General features: G+C 37.3%; 1 protein-coding gene across 4 annotated transcripts in view; it reads right to left on the reverse strand.

Annotated features, from left to right (window-relative positions):
• Nucleotides 1–5,156: 5,156 nt before the first annotated feature.
• Nucleotides 5,157–18,855, reverse strand: part of LOC101851846 (ectonucleoside triphosphate diphosphohydrolase 5) — a 23,373-nt gene continuing 9,674 nt past the window's right edge. The window contains exons 1-15 of one of the 4 annotated variants that reach the window (XM_035972172.1): nucleotides 16,913–16,993; nucleotides 16,533–16,742; nucleotides 15,851–15,996; nucleotides 15,038–15,129; nucleotides 14,061–14,204; nucleotides 12,877–12,955; nucleotides 12,373–12,408; nucleotides 11,684–11,775; nucleotides 10,972–11,051; nucleotides 9,689–9,753; nucleotides 8,975–9,083; nucleotides 7,676–7,893; nucleotides 6,926–7,038; nucleotides 6,428–6,558; nucleotides 5,157–5,872 (exon numbers count right to left, since the gene is read on the reverse strand). In XM_035972172.1, the coding sequence (XP_035828065.1) occupies nucleotides 6,460–6,558; nucleotides 6,926–7,038; nucleotides 7,676–7,893; nucleotides 8,975–9,083; nucleotides 9,689–9,753; nucleotides 10,972–11,051; nucleotides 11,684–11,775; nucleotides 12,373–12,408; nucleotides 12,877–12,955; nucleotides 14,061–14,204; nucleotides 15,038–15,129; nucleotides 15,851–15,996; nucleotides 16,533–16,696 (1,437 nt within the window). In that variant the 5' untranslated portion in view covers nucleotides 16,697–16,742; nucleotides 16,913–16,993 and the 3' untranslated portion in view covers nucleotides 5,157–5,872; nucleotides 6,428–6,459. Of the gene's footprint in view, nucleotides 5,873–6,427; nucleotides 6,559–6,925; nucleotides 7,039–7,675; nucleotides 7,894–8,974; nucleotides 9,084–9,688; nucleotides 9,754–10,971; nucleotides 11,052–11,683; nucleotides 11,776–12,372; nucleotides 12,409–12,876; nucleotides 12,956–14,060; nucleotides 14,205–15,037; nucleotides 15,130–15,850; nucleotides 15,997–16,532; nucleotides 16,743–16,912; nucleotides 16,994–18,855 lie in introns of those variants that run through there. The other 3 variants (XM_035972173.1, XM_013087440.2, XM_013087459.2) reach the window with 3 other exon arrangements.

Genomic DNA, 18,855 nt, shown 5'->3' on the forward strand with positions numbered 1-18,855 from the left:
TGCGCACATTAAAGATCCCTTGGTGGTCTAAAATCGATAAGAGTAGGCTTCGGCCGCCACCCGGGCAAAATTCAAAATTTCCTACCAACTGAAAATATTAGGTGTGTCCCGCGCGCTCATATGACCTTAAGCAGTTGCGAGCGCCGTAAAACACTTTACAAAAACAAAAAAAGTAAGAGGAAGGGCTTTTATCATTCAAAAAAGGCTTTGCCATTAAAAATGGTCAAATTGAGATATAATCAGTAAAAATGAAAAGCATTCTAATATTACAAAACTTTGCATGGTATGAATATTTTCTGAAAACTGAATATGATTTTCATTTTAGAACCGGCAGAAGAAAAAAGAGAAATCAATGCCAGAATGTCACTTTCGGGAGTTCTGTTCTCTCTAATGTAGGCTTATGAGTGAATAAGTATAGGTAGTAGTAGTAATAGCTAAAAAGATGGCATTCATGTAAGAAAAGTTCTTGAGAACAGTACTCGAAAAAAACTTAATGGCCAAGCAGCTTCAAATAAAATGTGGACAGAGAACAGGAATGACAGATGAGTGTGAAGAAAGAAAGCAAAAGCAGAGTGGAGTCATTGATTACAAATCACTATGACAACAAACACATTACACTAAGAACAGATTGAACTAACGGTGACACCGACAGAAAAGAAGTAGATAAAGCAGACCAAACCATGAGGAAAGGAAGAGGGGTTTAGTTTTAGGATGAGTTTTATGGCACTTGCCACACAATATGGTCATATTTGTGCCGAATACAAGAGAGTAACAAACTTTTAAAAAAGAGGAGAGGTAAGGACGATAGATGTTTGATAGGAAAGAAGGAGCAAATCACACCGGAGCACCAGCCAAACACGTGCAGGAGAGGGGTGTAAGTTGAAATCTTCGACATTAAGTGAGGAATAGAAGCATGACGTTACATAATGATCCAAAAGTGAAGGGTAAGAGAAGTGAGCACAGCCTCAGTGAGATCAATTATAACAAAAACATCTGGTCCAGATGGGTGTTAAAATAGCAATTGAGAAAAGACCAGTATCTCAGGGTCTTAAAGCTTTTCTTCTCCGCTTTTGATAAAATTCTTGATTAGCCAGAAAACACCACAATAATAACATGTTGTATAACAGCTCCTTTCTGTCTCTTGAACAAACGCTCAGCAGACCCAAGGAGGAACCAACAGCATAAATAGCAAACCCCTCAAAGTGAAGCTGTGAGTGAACTTGCTTTGACATATGACATTGACATCAAATACATGTATTCTTTTTATGTTTAAAGTGGAAGCACAAAATACAAGAAAAGAGCACTTCAAATATTGGATAAAATGAGGATTTTCAGCATTACATGGACAAATAAAGCATGTAAAACCTGTACATTTTTCAAATTAAATAGCTCAGAGTATACATGTAAATAACTCAGCTCCTTGAGATCTGTCAAAGAAAAAATATCTTTAACCTTATGCTCGCATATCAACTTTTTGTCATTAAAAATTATGACATCAGATAAGATTTATGGAGCTAACATATGGCAAAGAACTGAGATAAGTTCGGTTAGAATCATTAATTTAAACTCTGATAAACTTAATAATAGACGAATTCTATAGAAAAAACAAATTTTGCAATGTGTGCAGCAAAAATTGAGGGGAGGGAGGAGGTGTATTTGTAAGTTTCTAAGTACACAATTAATCCAAGTGTTGACAGCATGGAAAGACTAGAAAATGGTACAATTTACTACACTTGAAAACCAATGTAGTAATAAACTTTTTACAGTTTGGAAATCAATATCAAATGGTTTTTCACCCTCCAGAGGGGAAGATTCTGCCCTACATTTCTTATCAGCTGGTCCTTTTCCAGGTTTGTTCTCATCAACTTGGACCTTCTTTTCACCAGCAGCGAGGCATCTCAACAACCTGATACGCTATATTTCTTTCTAATGACGTGAAATAAAAGTCAAAATGTAGCAGGAAACACAGTGATCCCCAATGTTATCTCTTGTGCTGTTATTGAGACTTCTCAATAAAATAGATTCTAATTATTTCTGATTTCTCAAAAGATTTACAAGATTTAGATGCTTGCAATCTCTGAACTTTATTGAAGAAATCCTCAAAGGAAGCTGTCATTCAAAACAAGAGGACCTATTCCATTTCAGTTCATATGAAAGCCCAAGTTGAGTAGAGGTAAAGTTTATGGCAGAAGAGCTCTTCAATAGAGCAGCTACACTTTGCTAGAACACAGTAAGGGACTACACAACCACAGAAAAAGAACTTCAAAGGGTAAGAAATACCAAAACAGCAATCAACCATCCAAGTTCATATTGTCACTGTGCAAGCAAAACGACACAGCTCATAGTTGGGACAGAATGCAACTGCCACTAGCCTTTTCTTTTGTTTGTGGTACTATATCTATTTTTTGGAAAAATCAAAGCAAAAATGTGCTAGCAGTCAAAAAAGAAATATGCTTGGCAAGTATTACCATTTTTGTATGATAAATAGTCTAGTTAAACAGGTTTTTTTCATTTACCAGTAGGCCTATCTCAAAAGTAACAAAAATGAGATGTGCCACTTTGCTAGCGCAGTCATGATAATGAGGTCTAGAGTATTCATAAAATGACAAATATGATGTGTAATGGTAATAAGAAAGTAGTCACACAAACATTTTGTTGCAACAAACTCTCTGACCAAAAGAAATCTATGAATGAGACATGTGGTCTGTCAAACACCACAGTATATATTTTCTCCAAAGGTCTGAAGATCTCTGGCGATAAAAAGTGTGTATTTCGGGCTGAGTAAATTGATACTATTATCAGAGATAATGTACATTGCATGGCGATATCTTATGGCAAAAGCTCAGGGGAAGTAGGTATAATGGAAGAAAACTACAAAAGACAATGTGAACCAAGAGCAGCTCATTGGCAAAATGTCAGGAGACCAAACAGAAGACTTGCCAACACCTTAAATACACTTTTAAAAGTTCGTAGGGGTCTAAATTTCATACAATTTGTATTATATCTATAAATCAGACCAAAGGGCTCCAACTCCAATGACTGCTGGATCAAAAGAATAATGTAAAAGTAAAGCATCTGCCTTTTCAAGAAAGATACTTTCAACCATATAAAATAATCAAAATATGAAGACATGTAAAAGTATTAAATTAATGCAATTTGAAAATAATACCCACGGGGAATGCAACAGTGCATGTGCTTTAGCAGAACTGACATCTGAACTCCAATTGAGTAACCTAGTCTGCAACTTAGTGAGAAGTGAACAGTTCCTACTATACCAAGCTCAAAACATGCATATATCTGCACACCTACCAAGAAAAAAACAATTAAGAAGCCACTATCCCAAAAAACACAGGAAGGGGAAAGGAGGAGGGGGGATCAGGTCAATACCGTAAGACCCACAGCTCACCAGCAAGGGATGCATTCTGCCAAACAGTGGAATAATCTCGGAGGGCCCGTGTGCAAGTTGTGCACGTTAAAGATCCCTTGGTGGTCTAAAACCGATAAGAGTAGGCTTCGGCCGCCACCCGGGCAAAATTCAAAATTTCCAACCAACTGAAAAAGTTTAATGTGTCCCGTGCGCTCATATGACCTTATGCAGTTGCCAGAGCCGTAAAAATACTTACAAAAACAAAACAGTGGAATTGCACACATTTTGTATCATGCTTGAATGGGCAAGACTAAGGTGTCTATGATTCATCATCTTTACCCCCTTTCTTCCCTTTTTCTGTCTTTACTCTTACTACTTTGCTAAGCATCCCACCTTTGAAAAGACCTTCTAATGTCAGGTAAAGCATTACAAAGTCACAGCACACTTGTTATTGAGTTCACGTGAGACAAGGTCCTGGTATATTTGGAGCTGACCAGTATAAATATTTATATTTTGGATCATAAAAACAAAAACCCAGTATTTCAACAGAATCGGACAAAAATAAATAGAACCTAAAATGGTCGCTTTTAAGGACAAGCCCGGTAACCCAGATTTCGGGGATCTCCAGAAATCTTGACATACACCAAAAGTGGGCATTGCCCTACCTAGAGGAGAAGTTTGGTTTCATTGGTGTGTATTTGTATGGCAATAGAGAAAACTCTCCTTGTCTTTTAACTCATTCGCTACGCCGAGCCGTGGGGGGTGGCGCGGCTAAAGTGCCGAAATACGCTAAGCCGCTCCCGGCGGCTCGAGAACCGACGTTCAATTTTAGCTAGGTTTCTATTCCAATCCACATATCCATGTTAAAATAAAGGTCATAATAAAAAGTTGACTTCCGGTTCAAGCGTTTCCACCGAAAATCGGAAGTTTTGATTCAGTTTTGAAACACGATTTCAAAGTTTATGCAACATTGTTTTATCGCAAAGCCCAAATTATAGCCCAGACACCAGTCTTAGTACTTTTACACAACAAAATGTATCATTATTTTGCTCACTAAAGAAGTGTAGGACTCTTCTTTATAATATTGATACTACTGGACTCAAATTGCCAGTGCACTGTATTTGAGAAATCAATATTTTTGAGTGCTAGATCTAGACCTAGATCTATATAGTCAAAATATTTTTTTTCTCCCCAAAATCACTACCTTTTGGTGAATTTACTCAAAAAGTACCACCCAAGACATGTATAGGTTTATTCCAAATGCAATTCTGAATAATTCCATATAAGATACTAGTGTTTTTTCTGTTTGCGATCCTTTTTTAAAAATTATTTTTAAAAAATTTTTTTTCAATATCGGAGGTTATGATTCAAATGTACAAATATTATGAAATGTATGTAAATAACTGCTCATTTGTCAATATTTTCCTGTTCTATATACAGTTATGGTTATTTTGATGTATAATTTGACTAGGTGCAAACATATTTTTTTAGTTTCATCTGAGATTATTAATTTTTTGTTTTCAAATTTAATCCGCAGCCAATCACTATTGTGTTGCATAATCGCCTCTTACAGGAACCAAAGTTGAAAAATACTCAAATAAACGATACAGATGTATTCTACAAACCATACTGAAAATGTTGGTATATAATATGTTGATATTTATTTGAATTTATGGCCCCCAAGACCTGTGAACTGCGCACTAGTCATCATCTCATTTCGCCCTCCTGAAAAAAATTCGTCCACAAGCCGAAAATAATATGTAGCGAATGAGTTAAAGAAACTGTACAAGAGGCAAAAACTTTACCTTCGATTTTCTCAAAACAGTTTTTTTTGGGATAGTTCCCTTGTGCTTAAAAGCGACCAAACTTAAACCTCTAACTTTCAAAGAATACACAAACTTGAAAAAAGCGTTGAATTTGAGATAATCTCAGCATTTAGCATGGTACTCCAAGACACAAAGACAATAAAAATTCATCTCCCAGCACTCATGTAATAAACATTATTCAAAAAACAATATATCTCACTTCAGTATGCCAGTTCAAAACAAACAATGCATACCATTTTCCAATTCCAGAAGCAACATATATGTCACTTAAAAACAAAAAAAAGTACAACAAACCACCCTTCCACCTCTCAAACTATCCCCCCACCATCCCACCCCCTAATGAAATATGAGTGATTTGGTAAAAATCATATGTAATATGGTATAATATACAATTCAATTTCCTGCAGAACATATATAATATGAAAAACCAGATATTTCTTTTATACAAACAAGTCTCCAGCCACTTATGGAACAGGAGTAAATCTGAAATAAAGTAGATCTTGCTTATAATTCTGTCATTTGCCTACAAAAAAACAAACCCATCTACAAGATATCACAGCTGGGACAAGCACCACATATGACAATTGCTCCATGTATCACAATACAAAGACAGTCATCCTTCTGTACCAGGAGGAAAACATATTGCTTGAACACTGAGGGACTGTTACCAGAGGCACAGCTGTGGAGGGGAAAAAAATGTTTCACATGACAATGCAGAAAAACAATTATAATCACTACAGACTTAGTATGTGATAGCGTTAATTGGTCAAATTAGTTAGGAATTCTTTAAGTATAGTTTTACGGCACTTGCAACAGAAATAAGTCATATAAGTGACAAAGATAAGAGGTGTCACTAGAGATCTGCAAAGAAAAGGGGAGATGAGGACAATAGATGTTTGATAAGAAAGAGGGATCAAACCACACTAGAGCATCCGCCAACCACCTAATTGGATAATATTATGCCCCCCACAAACACAATTTAGGTACTTTAAAGGATAGTCTACCATGGAAAATTATTATCATTACTTTTGAATAAAATACTAAAAAATCTCACGAATAAAACCTTGCTCTTTCAGGGGAAATCAAAGCACAAGGAAATTTTAGTAATCTTTCTTAATCTATTCATTTGAGAAAATAACAACGAAAAAAAAAAGAAAAGAAAAACATGCTATAATCCCAAATGGTAAATCGCCCTATGACCAAAGCCAAGTAAAATAGTTTTACCAGGACTTACCACAAACAACACAAAGCAAACTGTGGCCACTATCACAAGTAGACGGCGGAGAAGGTGAACCTCTGGGACAGAGTGGACAGGGCAGCTCCAAGGCTCCAGCTCACCTCACGGCCAAGGATTTTTTGTTCTACCTGATTCAGGAACAGAGGGAGGAACACTTGTATGAAAAGGTTTTTGTACAATCATTTCCAGTAAGAGGAGGGTTTTTTTTCGAGTTCACTTACTCATTTGAAGCATGTTTTTTTAAATCAAAAGTTAGTATCCTTACAGCAATGTTTTTTTCTTTGTTTTCTGTTTTCATTTTTAAATACAGCATTCAGTCTTCAAATAAACAAAGAAAGAAGACATTTCAGCTTTAAAAAATCGAGTTCACCCTTCGAAACTGCGGTTAATGGAAAAGCAACTAATAAATTCTTGTTAAAACACCTAATTTTTTTTTCTCTGAATGGAAAAGAAATGAATGTTACTGTCATTTTGAAAACTGCAGGCTTTACTCACATGGCACTGCCTGTCAGGGGCCAGACCAAAACCCTCAGTCAACATAGAATAAATGTACAACAGATCCATACACAGGAAAGGGTACGCCTCTGACATGTTTTCCTTTACACAATCTGAAAGAGAGAAACAAGGGGCTATGGCAAAGATGAATCAAAAGGCCTAAGGTAAACTATTGCAAAAGGGGCTCCTATCGCTGGGTGTGAGAGGCACAGGCTATATTTCAACAATATACAACCATGCTTACCAACCTGGAAAACCTCTTTGGCTGTCAGGTCATTTTAGTGGACGGTGGGGATCACCCAAGTATTGACAGGTGGTAATTAAAGCCCCACTTGGAAATATGTGTAGGTGGGCGGTATGAAAAATTTAGCCTCTCAAAGGTGGCAAATTTAGGCGCTGGCCATACAAAAGTTGACAAGCACCAGTTTACACACAAACAAAAATCAAGGTTCTTGACAAAATCACTAAGAGGAAACTGAACAAAAGGGCAAAAATGAGGCAGTTCAAGAGCACCCAAGGAGAAATATGACAAACTGGCAGAAGACCCAACAGATGAGAAAACATTACTGAAGATGAAAAAAAAAAGCTGTTGATATAACAGTAGACCTGTGTATACACATCACTGACAATATCACAATGGTCATCCTTTAAGTACATACTTTCCCTCAGGAATCTCATGTCTTTCATGCAGATCGAAGGCAATCCAACTTCCAAAAAAGGAAATAACGTTACATAATGCTACCAACTTACAGTGTTCAGCAGCTTGTAGAAAATCAGCGGGTGTCATGAGTTTATGTGTGGCACTTTCTGGGATCAACCCCGCCCATCTGGCCACATCGAAATAGTAGGAGAATAAATGTAGTTCTCTTTGATGCAGTTGTTTGTTCTTGATAAAGCTCCCTTTGTGCACAAAGTTGTCTACAGCCTGTTTACAAAGCTTCAAGCCTGAGCTGGATGTGGATGTGCCCCTGAGAAGAATAAACACACACATATTGGATTGGAAAAGATTTGTGAGACTAAAGTGAACCGCCAGATCAGTTTTACAGATTTTGAAAAATATTTGAAGTGTCATATGGGAAAATAATGCTGCAGAACAAAATAGGCCAAGTATAAACACTTTTACAAGATTAGTTAATATAATACTTCTAATGGAAGAATTTTGAGACTAAGGTTAATTGACAGATGTTTACAAAATTTGAAAAATATTTGAAGTGTCTTACATTGCAGAATCTGAAAACAAAACGTCCCTGTCATCTACATGATATTTATCATTTTGAATAAATATAAACACTTCTACAAGATTAATGAATATAATAGTTCTTATAGTAGGAGAAGAAACATACTAAAAATCTGTATCTAGAAATAACTCTTTGTAGTAGTTCTGAAGACTTACTCAAGGTCTCTACACTCCCAATCACATGATTGAAAGATTGTGGGTTCAATTCCTAGTTTCCAAGTTGTTCTGGATTTCACATATTGTTCTATAAAAAGACAGCACATTTTCTTTCCTCAAATCCCACCCAGGTGCAAAGTGGCTACTGGCATCCTCTATGGGGGTGGGGTTGGTAGAGATACAGCCTGAAGCCTGACATGCATTTATCCTGTCTACAACATGATTTTGGTTGGGTTTTTTTTCCCATTTCATGCTACAGAAAGCATGACAAACTCAAACTCCATGGGCCTTCATAGCACACAAGAAACTTTACCTTTTATGTACTCACAAGAAAATAGTCTCGTGCAATGAACCCCTAATCATTTGTTGCCTCATATCCACTCTTAGACTTCTCATTATTTCTTCACGTAAAATAGAGGGTGGTAGGCCGGTGTGCTGATGTACTTGTATGCTTTTTATATGGATCTTTTCAGTTATGCTGTTGTGGTTTGTGGTGCATGTGGCCTCTAATTGTGCCCATGCACCACAAGTGAAAACATATTTCAACTAAAATATTAATTGATAATGCAGCTAAACTATCATAATTGACCTAAATAAACCCATTCACCAGCTGAGTAAGACCCTACAAATACAAGATTCAGCCCACATCAACTCACTTGACCAGAAAAATGTGTTCTCCGTGGCGCCAAGTTGTGTTGAACTCTGCCGGGAAACACGGAGACAGCAAGACATTTCCGTCATCTTCTGCCTGCTCCGACAATCCAGCTGAGAGTAGATAACAAAAGAAAATTTTTCAATCAAGAAAATAAATTCATAACCTTCAAAAACTTTAAAACTTTCTCTATGTTACAATGAACAATCTGAAATTGACGTATAATGATTGCACGACATTTTAAACTTTTTATCTCTTGGCGGCTTGCCACTTACCACTTCGAAATCAAATTACTTTTCCATGGTCTCTTTTATCGGGGTTTCATTCATTAGATAAAGAACTATCAAAATAGGTTCACTTGTTTTGATTTAATTACCAATTTAGCGACGATTTTGTCATTTTTAGATTAAGTACCAAAAACAGGCCCCAGCATAGTGGGTTTACCCCCCTTGGAGATAAAGAGTTAAAGAAGTTAAGAATAACAGTAAAAAGAGATTGCTGAGTTGTATTTCTTTAACCAAGACATGCTTAATGGCTCTTTAGTTTAATAAGATCAGCTCTTTCTGGCCATACTGCCTGAGACAATCTTATTTTATCAAAATTAACTAGAGTTCAGCAAAGGAAATGCGAGGACTTTAAAGTGACATATCTCAATAAACACTCCAACAACTGGTATTAATGAGAATGTCCTATTGATCCAGAAACTGTCGGGTCTTACCAAAATGGCCTTCCCCTCTCCCCATGATGCCAAGCCGCCCAGACTTTAGACCACTTCCAAGGTAACTGTTGAAAACAATTCAATTTTTTTTAAATTGTGAGGAGACAATGATGGTGTGTGGAAGGGGAAGGGCAGGGGCAGAGAGATAAGGGGGGATTTTTAAAGGAATTTGCCATGTTTGTAATGCAGCAGTTTCTTATGAACATGCTTATTAATAGTGACTAAGCCCTCTTATTTTTAGCACCATGCCGAATTCATTCGCACCATTTACAACACTTATGTACTTTAAGCAAGTCATTTTTCTTGATGAAACAAAATAGCATTTCAATTCATATTAGGACTGCAAAAAACATTGCGGTTAACGCCTGCACACGATTTTAATTAAAAACTGTTTCTTCTGTCTTCAAGACTCACAACATGCAGTATTGGGTCAAGACCACTCTTTCTCCTCCCTCTCCTCCCACGTGAATCTGAAAGCAGATTCCCCTCCACAGGCTACAATCTAATATGTGATACAAGGTGGTGAAATCAGGCACTCGTCAATTTTTGGGCATATGGGGTATCGGTATCATCTTAAAGCCTATTAATTTGCCTTTCTTTTGATGAAAAAAATATCCATCTATGTTGAATAGAAGACGAAATATTTGCGACTGAAGGAGGTCAGGGTCGCCTGGTTTCAGAGGTAAAGTTTGCGAGAAAATGGCCGCCAAAGTTTGGTAACTTCCATAGCCTGAAAGTCCTTGGAGACTGAGAATTTACATTTTTTGTGCCTTTACTCAATATTTTTCAGTATAATCAACACAAAATTATTTTTATTAACGGACAAAAAAGGGAAAATGAGAAAAACATTACCAATAGGCAAAAAAAAATGCTGATTTCTTTGATTTCATTATTTTGACGAGCGCCTGATTTCACCACGCTGTCTCACATATGTTTATCAGACTGTTTTACACCATTACCATGAAAGCATGTCTTTGTTTAGCTGACAACCTGGAGACCTGAAATGAGTTACCCTTGGGGGGAGGATTCTGTGAATTTCTATACTATTTTCTTTCTTCAATTATTCAGTAATTCAAATTATCTTGATATCGTCACCTGGCCCATGACAATGAGTCAAGGAATCAACATGAACCTTCATAAGCAGGTAGAAGAAATAACTCGCTGTTGCTGAAGTTTAACATAAAGCTAGACATACACTGTTCAACATTTGAAAGGCAGAGAAACAACTGATGAATGGAAGTAAAATAAAGGACAAAAGTGGTAGTAGGATGTAACATCCTTACCTGTATGTAAACACAAGGAAATAAGCTTGCAACAGTTTTAACTTGTACAATTCTCTCACTTGAACATCGGATAGATTAGCCTGCAAATAAATCAAATGACATTGGTAAAGGTGGAAAACTGAAAGAAAATTAATTTGCAAGAGGCTTTTTTTTTGTTAGGAATATCAATGATTTTAAAAAAACTTGTTTTTTTAATACATCCATTCGCCATCATTTTCTGTAACTGGAATTTTAATTTTCAAAGGTGCCACAAACATGAAACCAAAACTAGTTTTAAATGTGAGTTTCAAAATAGCAAGTGTATATATGCCATATAAAAAAAAAGTTACTGTATTGCACCAAAACCGTATCATCCTCTGTCAATTCCACATTCCTATTTTAAAAATATAGATAGATTAAACACAGCACACATGAGGAGCACAATTAGAATTAGTTGTTCCTCTTACTTAGATGATACGTTACCACTTCATTCATCATTACAATCACTGCTACAGAATACTTCAGGTCCATGCAATAGCTGTCAAATGAGAAAGTATATGGGTTTAACATCCCTATTCCTATCAACACTATTAGGCTATTTAGGAGGAAGACTGCCAAATGAGCTCAATGTAACTATACTACAACCGAATAGGGTATAACTGAAGAAAACAAAAGTGAAATTAATATGAGAAAGTGAAAAAGAAACAAAATCATTTATAAAAACTTGGCTTACGTTATCTGAAAGTTCAAAGGTCACTTGCATGGATCCACCCCCTAAGTCAAATGTCGCCACTGTGTTATCAGGGTCACTATCCCACAATACATCTGGAGACAAAAAGTACACAACTCTTAACTCATGGAGAAACGAGAAGTAGTTCGAGAGACCAAAAATTTCAGCAAATGCTTAAAGAGTCATAAAAAAGATCTCAAAGTAGTCAGTCTTTTTATTATTAACAAATGAACAAGGACAAGGACAAATCAGCATGTCAACTAAGCTTATAACAATGAAAACTGCAGAAAATATATTGGTCACAGAGCCTATACATTAACCAGGAAATTATGTGTATTATTTATATTTTCATGAAAATGTAACATGTCATCAGGTTTTTTAGAAAAGTGAAAAATAGTAAAGTAACTGTGTACATTAACAAGATTAGTCACAAGACTTTCTTAACATTTGATAAATACCTACATAGAGTGTATATCTGAAAAAATAAACTAGTAAAAAAATAACTCTTATAACAGTGATAATGTACAGGCTGTGGAAAAAATAGGCATCAACTTCACATCGAAAAGATCCATCCCTTTCATTTCCAAATAATGGCACTCTATCAATTTCACTATTATTATCATACTAATATTATGATAAACAACTCTCTCCTAAAGTCTTATGAATAACAAACACGATTTTAGTGAACTCACCAAGTAAAAAGTTAACCGTCACCCAAGCAAAAATGCCTGAAACAGAGTAAAAATTTTAAGCCAAAAAATATATATGAAAGAGAAAGACTCCTTATTGTCTCAGCTGAAATTATGAAAAAGAGGAAACACATAGTTGAATAAAAATGATAAATCTTAAAAAGATTATTATATCTTTACACTTAAAATCCAAGTTGACTGACCCAAAAGACATGGAAAGCAGCAAGTTGGTACACTGACAAGACATGCTGACAGATTACAAACTGAGATATTTGAATTTGGAAACCAGAAAAAGAAACAAAGAAGTATAGCTGCTATCAGAGATGCAAATGACCACATATAAATAGCATGAAAAAAATGTTTAAGTCCATCAAAAATAATTACTGTGGTTTCCTTCCCAGTCAAACTGTAAAAATACAATTCTAGATAAAGCCATAATATATAAACAAAAAATGCTAATAAAAAAAGCTGAAACCTCATTTACAGAAAGGTCTTAGAAATTCTCACCTTCTTCCTCTCCTCCCATCACCATAATTTTGCTTGGGTCTGGAAGAAGAAAGGGGGAACTCTTCATAAGGTCCCGTACCTGCATAAAGAGTAAAAGACACCATGCTTATCAAAAGTATGTGCAGCCATTTCACTTTCGGATTTTCACGAAAGCAAAAGCCTCTAAAGTGAATAAATGCATCATTTACATTTATGTAAACAAGCAAACATGTGTTGTTACGTTTTTCTTGTGAAATACATAACAAATTACAAAGATCCATGTCAAAGAACATTAACGTCTAACCCATACAATATTGCATTTTAATTCTTGCCCTCGTTTTTATTTCATCTTTCTCAACACGTTTCCTTTAGTCAGTTTGCTTTGGAAAAGAAAGTTACTTAAATTGAAGAGTGCCTCAAACCAAAAAAATAGTAAAATACACTAGCTGAAGAGGCACTGTACGTTGACAAAATTCTGCAAAAACATCGGCATTTGGGATTTGAATCTGAGACTCGTTCAAAGTTTCCTTGACTTTCCCATAAAGTTACTCCTTTTCCAGCATTCTCACAGGTGACAATAGATTTTGCATTTGGAACAACTTAAATTGTTTCTTATACACATGTAATAACAATAAATTAATAAATAATAGGATGTCAACTTCACCTTCCAAAAACTTATTTTCATTACGAAGAAAAAAAATTGTTACTTTACATTCTGCACTTGGTTGAATCCATTGAACAATCCAAGTTTCACTACCATGAGACAACCTTGGACAAGAACCTCTCTTTCAATAAAGTTCTAGTACGAGTTTTGCAGTACTTGTAACGCAATAAGGTCATAAAAGTGCAGAAGACTAGAGGTGTTACAAAAGAGTAACAAACACAAAAAAAGAAGGATGGGAGATCAGGATGATAGATGTTTGATAGGAAAGGAGCAAACCACACCAGAGCACCCATCAAACACCCACTCTTCAACTTTATGTTTTTCCACAAATGATAGATCGGAGTACGAACACGTCACTTTCTTAATACAACTCCATGAAACTTGTGTCCTTAAAAGAGTTAAATATATTACAATCACTCTTTCGAAGACGCCCACCTGTCTAAGACAACAACTTTTCTCCTCGACAATGGATGGAAGACTTAGACAATGTCGATAGTACATTAAAAAGGGTAAACAAAGCCCTGTCCCGGCCACAGCTCACCTCTGCCATGATCTGGTCTCCTTTCTCTTTGGGCAGCAGTCTCAGTCCCGCTGTGGCCTTCAAGGTGATCAGGGTCGCATTCTGCTGGCCGACCGGTACACTGGACACAGCTTTCTGCAGTAGGGGAGCCAAGCTGTCAGCCGCCTGGCCGGACAAAATGTGCAAATACACAATTAATCAAGGTCAAATCAACCACTATTTCAGTATAAGTGTTGCTTTTTTACATTCCAGAAAAACAGAAACATATTTTTATCACTTCAAAGTGAAATCAACCCCTACCTCAGTTAAGTTTTCAAAGTAAAACAAACAAAATATTGAGTTGTCATTATATTATAGTCATCTGAAAAAAGCTATGTATGTTTAGAAAGATTTCTGAAATCCACTGACAAGGAGAACTTTTGCAGAAAATGCCTCCTCCTTTCTGTCAACTGCTGCCTATGTCAGTTATTTACACAAAGAGAAATACAACCACTCATTTTTAAGAACTTCACAGCACCATGGTGTCTTTAGCCTTCTTTTCCCTCTATCCCCGGTAACAGTAACACTGCAGCCCTTGACTCCTCTGGTCCAGCCAATACGGATTGTGTCTATTATTTTTTGTAGACCAAAGCATTTTGATACAGCTTTTCTCTGAAGTTTTAGAAGATGACACGCAGAATTTTTCTCAGAGAGAATTGGCCAAATTACAGTAGAAGTGCGCGACTGGGTTGAGATGGCTTGCACCCTGTGTGGGTAAAGTGTATACAATTGAGTTTGTCGGAATAAGAACTTATTAGGAAAATATATACAACTGGGGCTGAAAGGTTTAAAGCAATTGCTGCAATATTGGCATGGGCAATAGAAACACTGTTTTTAAGTAAAAGCAGACCTCTCCCCTGCGCTGACCTATCACCTACAAAAAAAGGACAGAGACAGACGGTGACAGAGGAAAAAAAATCATGATTAATTCACACAGAACAGAATATTATGCTGATTACCTCTGAGGGAGTTTTTGCATATGATGAAATTCCTGGCTCAATGGCCTCAAAAACCTCACGCTCCAGAAGAACACTTTCTCCCTCCCGATCATCTGGAATAATCAGTTTCATACATTCTGAACAGTAAGTTGAGGAATGCAGATGGAAGGAGGAGGAATAGGAGGAGGAGGAGGAGGAGGAGGAGGAGGAGGAGGAGGAGGAGGAGGAGGAGGAGGAGACACAGAACACAAACATGACCAAGAAGAACATACAGCAACAGGATCGTGCAAAAAGGCAAGACATCAGATAATTAGGTAATCTTTAAACATGGACAAGAAAGAAGTAGGAAGTACCAGTAGCACCCTTTGTTCACAAATTAAATGAAACAACCAAACAGCACTGTGCTATAACACTGAATAGCTAGATTGAAGACTTGAATGCTCTGTCATGTCAATATCACATGCTAAAAGCCTTCAATGATAGATAAATACTTGAGCTAGTGTCACAGGTTAACTTATATAAAAAAGATATAGAACAAATTATAATTGATCGATGTAGCCTACAATGAAGTCAGTCCATAGACAAAATAACAGAATGAATGGTAGAATACTGTGATTTCACATATATTGTAGAAAAGATACCAAATAAGACCAAGAAAGAAAAAACATAAATAAAAAGACTTATTCTTTCACTCATTCACCAGCCTTACACACCCATGAACTTGAATTGGAATCATCGGAAAGGAAAAAGACACCACATAGGAAACGTTTAAAATCAAACTTTTAAAAACTTGTTTGTATCAGCACTCAAATCCCTCTCGCCTATCGCCATTACCTTTAAGCTTGAAGTGAAAGACAAACATGCGAGATCCGGTGCTTCCAGCATCAAACACCACAGAGTAGAGGTCTCCAGAGGGCTGGTCTTGGCGTTGTGTCGCAGGTCCGGTCACACTCTCAACATCAACGCTAGACCCTCTGGCACTGACAGTGGGGACAAAAGGACAAAACATTAATATGAGCTCCTTGTGAATGCCACAGGTGGGCACAACAAGTTTATAAGCAGAATTTGCTTTCATTCTGTGTCAAACTTAAGCAAACCCTGTCTATGTGAGGTTAACAATAATTGAAAGGAAATAAATTTTGCCATGTTAGAAAAGTAAAATTTGTATGGCATAATAAAAGAATTTCAATTTCCTGTTTTTTTAAGAACTTGTACATGTACTTCAGGTCATCCCCCACTCAGTAAAAAAAATAAGCAAAACAACAGGCAGAAAAAACCAACAATCTCCCTATTCCCCCTACCAAGGACAAAAGTCTAAACCAAGTCAACCACGCCAGTAGGACACAACGCCATTAGCTCAGTCGGTATTACGTTGGGCTACAAGCCGATAAGCCCGATTGGAATTTCCAAACGTCAGTGAATATCTGGGGAGGTTGTTTTTTTCTATAGTTTTTTCCCATTGAAAGGTATATTAAACACTAACCATACTCTATAGTACAGCTACTCCCAGGCTCACCTGTAGTACCCAGGGTGGACGGAGTACAGAGCCGCCAACAGCACCACGCCCACAGTGGCCATCACAACATTCCTTCTCCTGAGATAGCCATGAGGCTCCTCCGCTGTTGCTGATGTTGCTGTAGTGGTGGTGCTTCCCCCAGTCTGATTCCTGCATCTGTTCATCTCAAGACCAGGTGGGATATGGTCAAGGCACTGTGGTCAACCTTGCCTTTATGAATAAAGAATGAAAAAATAATTAGTTTCAATGAAGTTCCCTTCATTGACTTACACTAGAAAAATTGGTAGCTTTGCTGCGTTGAGTTCACACAAAGATAACCATATTTTCCAAGGTTAAGTCCTAGTTTAGAGCACTTCAGTTAGACATCTGCCAAACTTCACCAGAAAACATATAGAATCATAATAAAACTGGATAAAAATGACCATATCGAAGCGCACACAAGCTGCCATCTGGGATTTGGATTACTGAAACTGAAAGTAGAAATTTGAAACTAGAAACATAAAAAAGAGTATCAGTTTTGATTTAACAACAACCCCCCACCCCCCCCCCCCCTTTCCTCAAATAAGAAACTCTCTCTCTCTCTCTTACACAGACACGTGTGTGTGTGTGTGTGTGTGTGTGTGTGTGTGTGTGTGTGTGTGTGTGTGTGTGTGTGTGTGTGTGTGTGTGTGTGTGTGTGTGTGTGTGTGTGTGTGTGTGTGTGTGGCAGGTGGGTAGGGGGGGGGGGGCTCTTACCTAGTACTCAAACACGATTCAGAATTTAGACACAAATAGCCCGGACAGAACGAGAATCAAATCGGATCCCATTTAACCCAGACTTCCAGCTCGCGGCGTGTGGCTCAAGTCCGTAGCCACCTGCTCCGCAATCAGTTTTATTATATACACGAATTATGAACAGAAGGATGAACAACGATAACGCTGTTTCGACTGACTACATTGCCATCCAGTCTTATGCCCCAGCCAACATGTGGGTCATTAAAATCTACCTAACGTAATACACGTACACAAACGATATTACATCGTTCTGGAGGGTGCAGCTGTAGCAGTATTTCCACCGTTGCTGAGCAGCTGTTTCTACTTCATAGCTCACACAAAAAGAGGCGTGGCTTCATGCAGTTATGCAAAATAGAAATAACCATTAGCGGTGTGGTCCCCCAACGAAAAAATAAAGTCCGTTGTAAACAAACAAGCACATGATAAATATGCACAGAGCTGTAACGCTAAAATCTTTCTCCGCTACGATGGGCATTTGTGATTTTTTGTTTTTATTTTAGTAAGATTTTTACGGCGTTTGCAACTGCATAAGGTCATATGAGCACCAAGGGGTGGATGTCAACAGAGAAGTCTAAACGGGGAATCAGGTTTTCTCTGCTCACCTCTCCAGCCTCAACAGCACAAAGTCTGCTTCGACTATCAAGGCACCCCGTAAATAGCAGTTCACAAGAGAGTGACAAACATACAAAAGAAGTAGAGGCAAAATGACGACTGTAAGGATTAGGAAAGAAATAGCAGCAGTTCCCCGTGTTGTCTCGGCACAGTATGAGCATGACATTGGCAAGTCAGCCCATTTATAATTCTACTGTGCATGCGAACATGTTAATATCTCCTTTTTGGGAATGGCCTAAAGACACATAATTTGTGGTTTAAGAAGGCCGACAAAGAAACACAACGACACAAGAACTGACATTTAACTCCAAGGAAAAAGCATGAAAAAGGAAACAGCTAGTAGAAAGAAAAGAAGTGCGCGCCTTCCAACCCCACCCATCCCACCTTCCACAACTGTTATAGTTTTAAGGCGTTGCACATTGTAAGACTGATATCTCCTTTATGCATCAATATCCATGTTTGATCGAGTAAACACATTGGGCCACTTACACTTGTATTGACTCTTTTGAGACAGTAGCGGACACATAAATATATGTCCGATCAGCAGCAGACCAAAGACAATGTTGAAGCACATTTCGGTGCACCATACATGGTAGATCAGAATCGCGAATTTACATATAAACAGTTTGCAGTTTGTTGCCTGTCATTTTCAACCGAATTGGAAAACAACGAATTCATGGGGGTGGGGGAGGGGGTGTATTTCAAGAGCACCAAAACAGTGAGGCTTCAAGGGTTGTCAGATCCTCAATGAGTTAACAGATGAAACTGTACCTTTACTGTCCATTTGTGAAGTCAGCTTGTTCGTATTTACCCAGTTGCCTGTTATGTGTTGAACAAATGCACTCGGGCAAAGTGACGTCAAGAGGAAAATCAGAAATAGTGGGATGTAGAAATATAGATCTTATTTATCGGAAACAAAAGTCGTGATTTTAGGACA

This window comes from Aplysia californica, unplaced genomic scaffold (assembly GCF_000002075.1).
Source record: "Aplysia californica isolate F4 #8 unplaced genomic scaffold, AplCal3.0 scaffold00021, whole genome shotgun sequence".
Lineage (NCBI taxonomy): Eukaryota > Metazoa > Mollusca > Gastropoda > Aplysiida > Aplysiidae > Aplysia > Aplysia californica.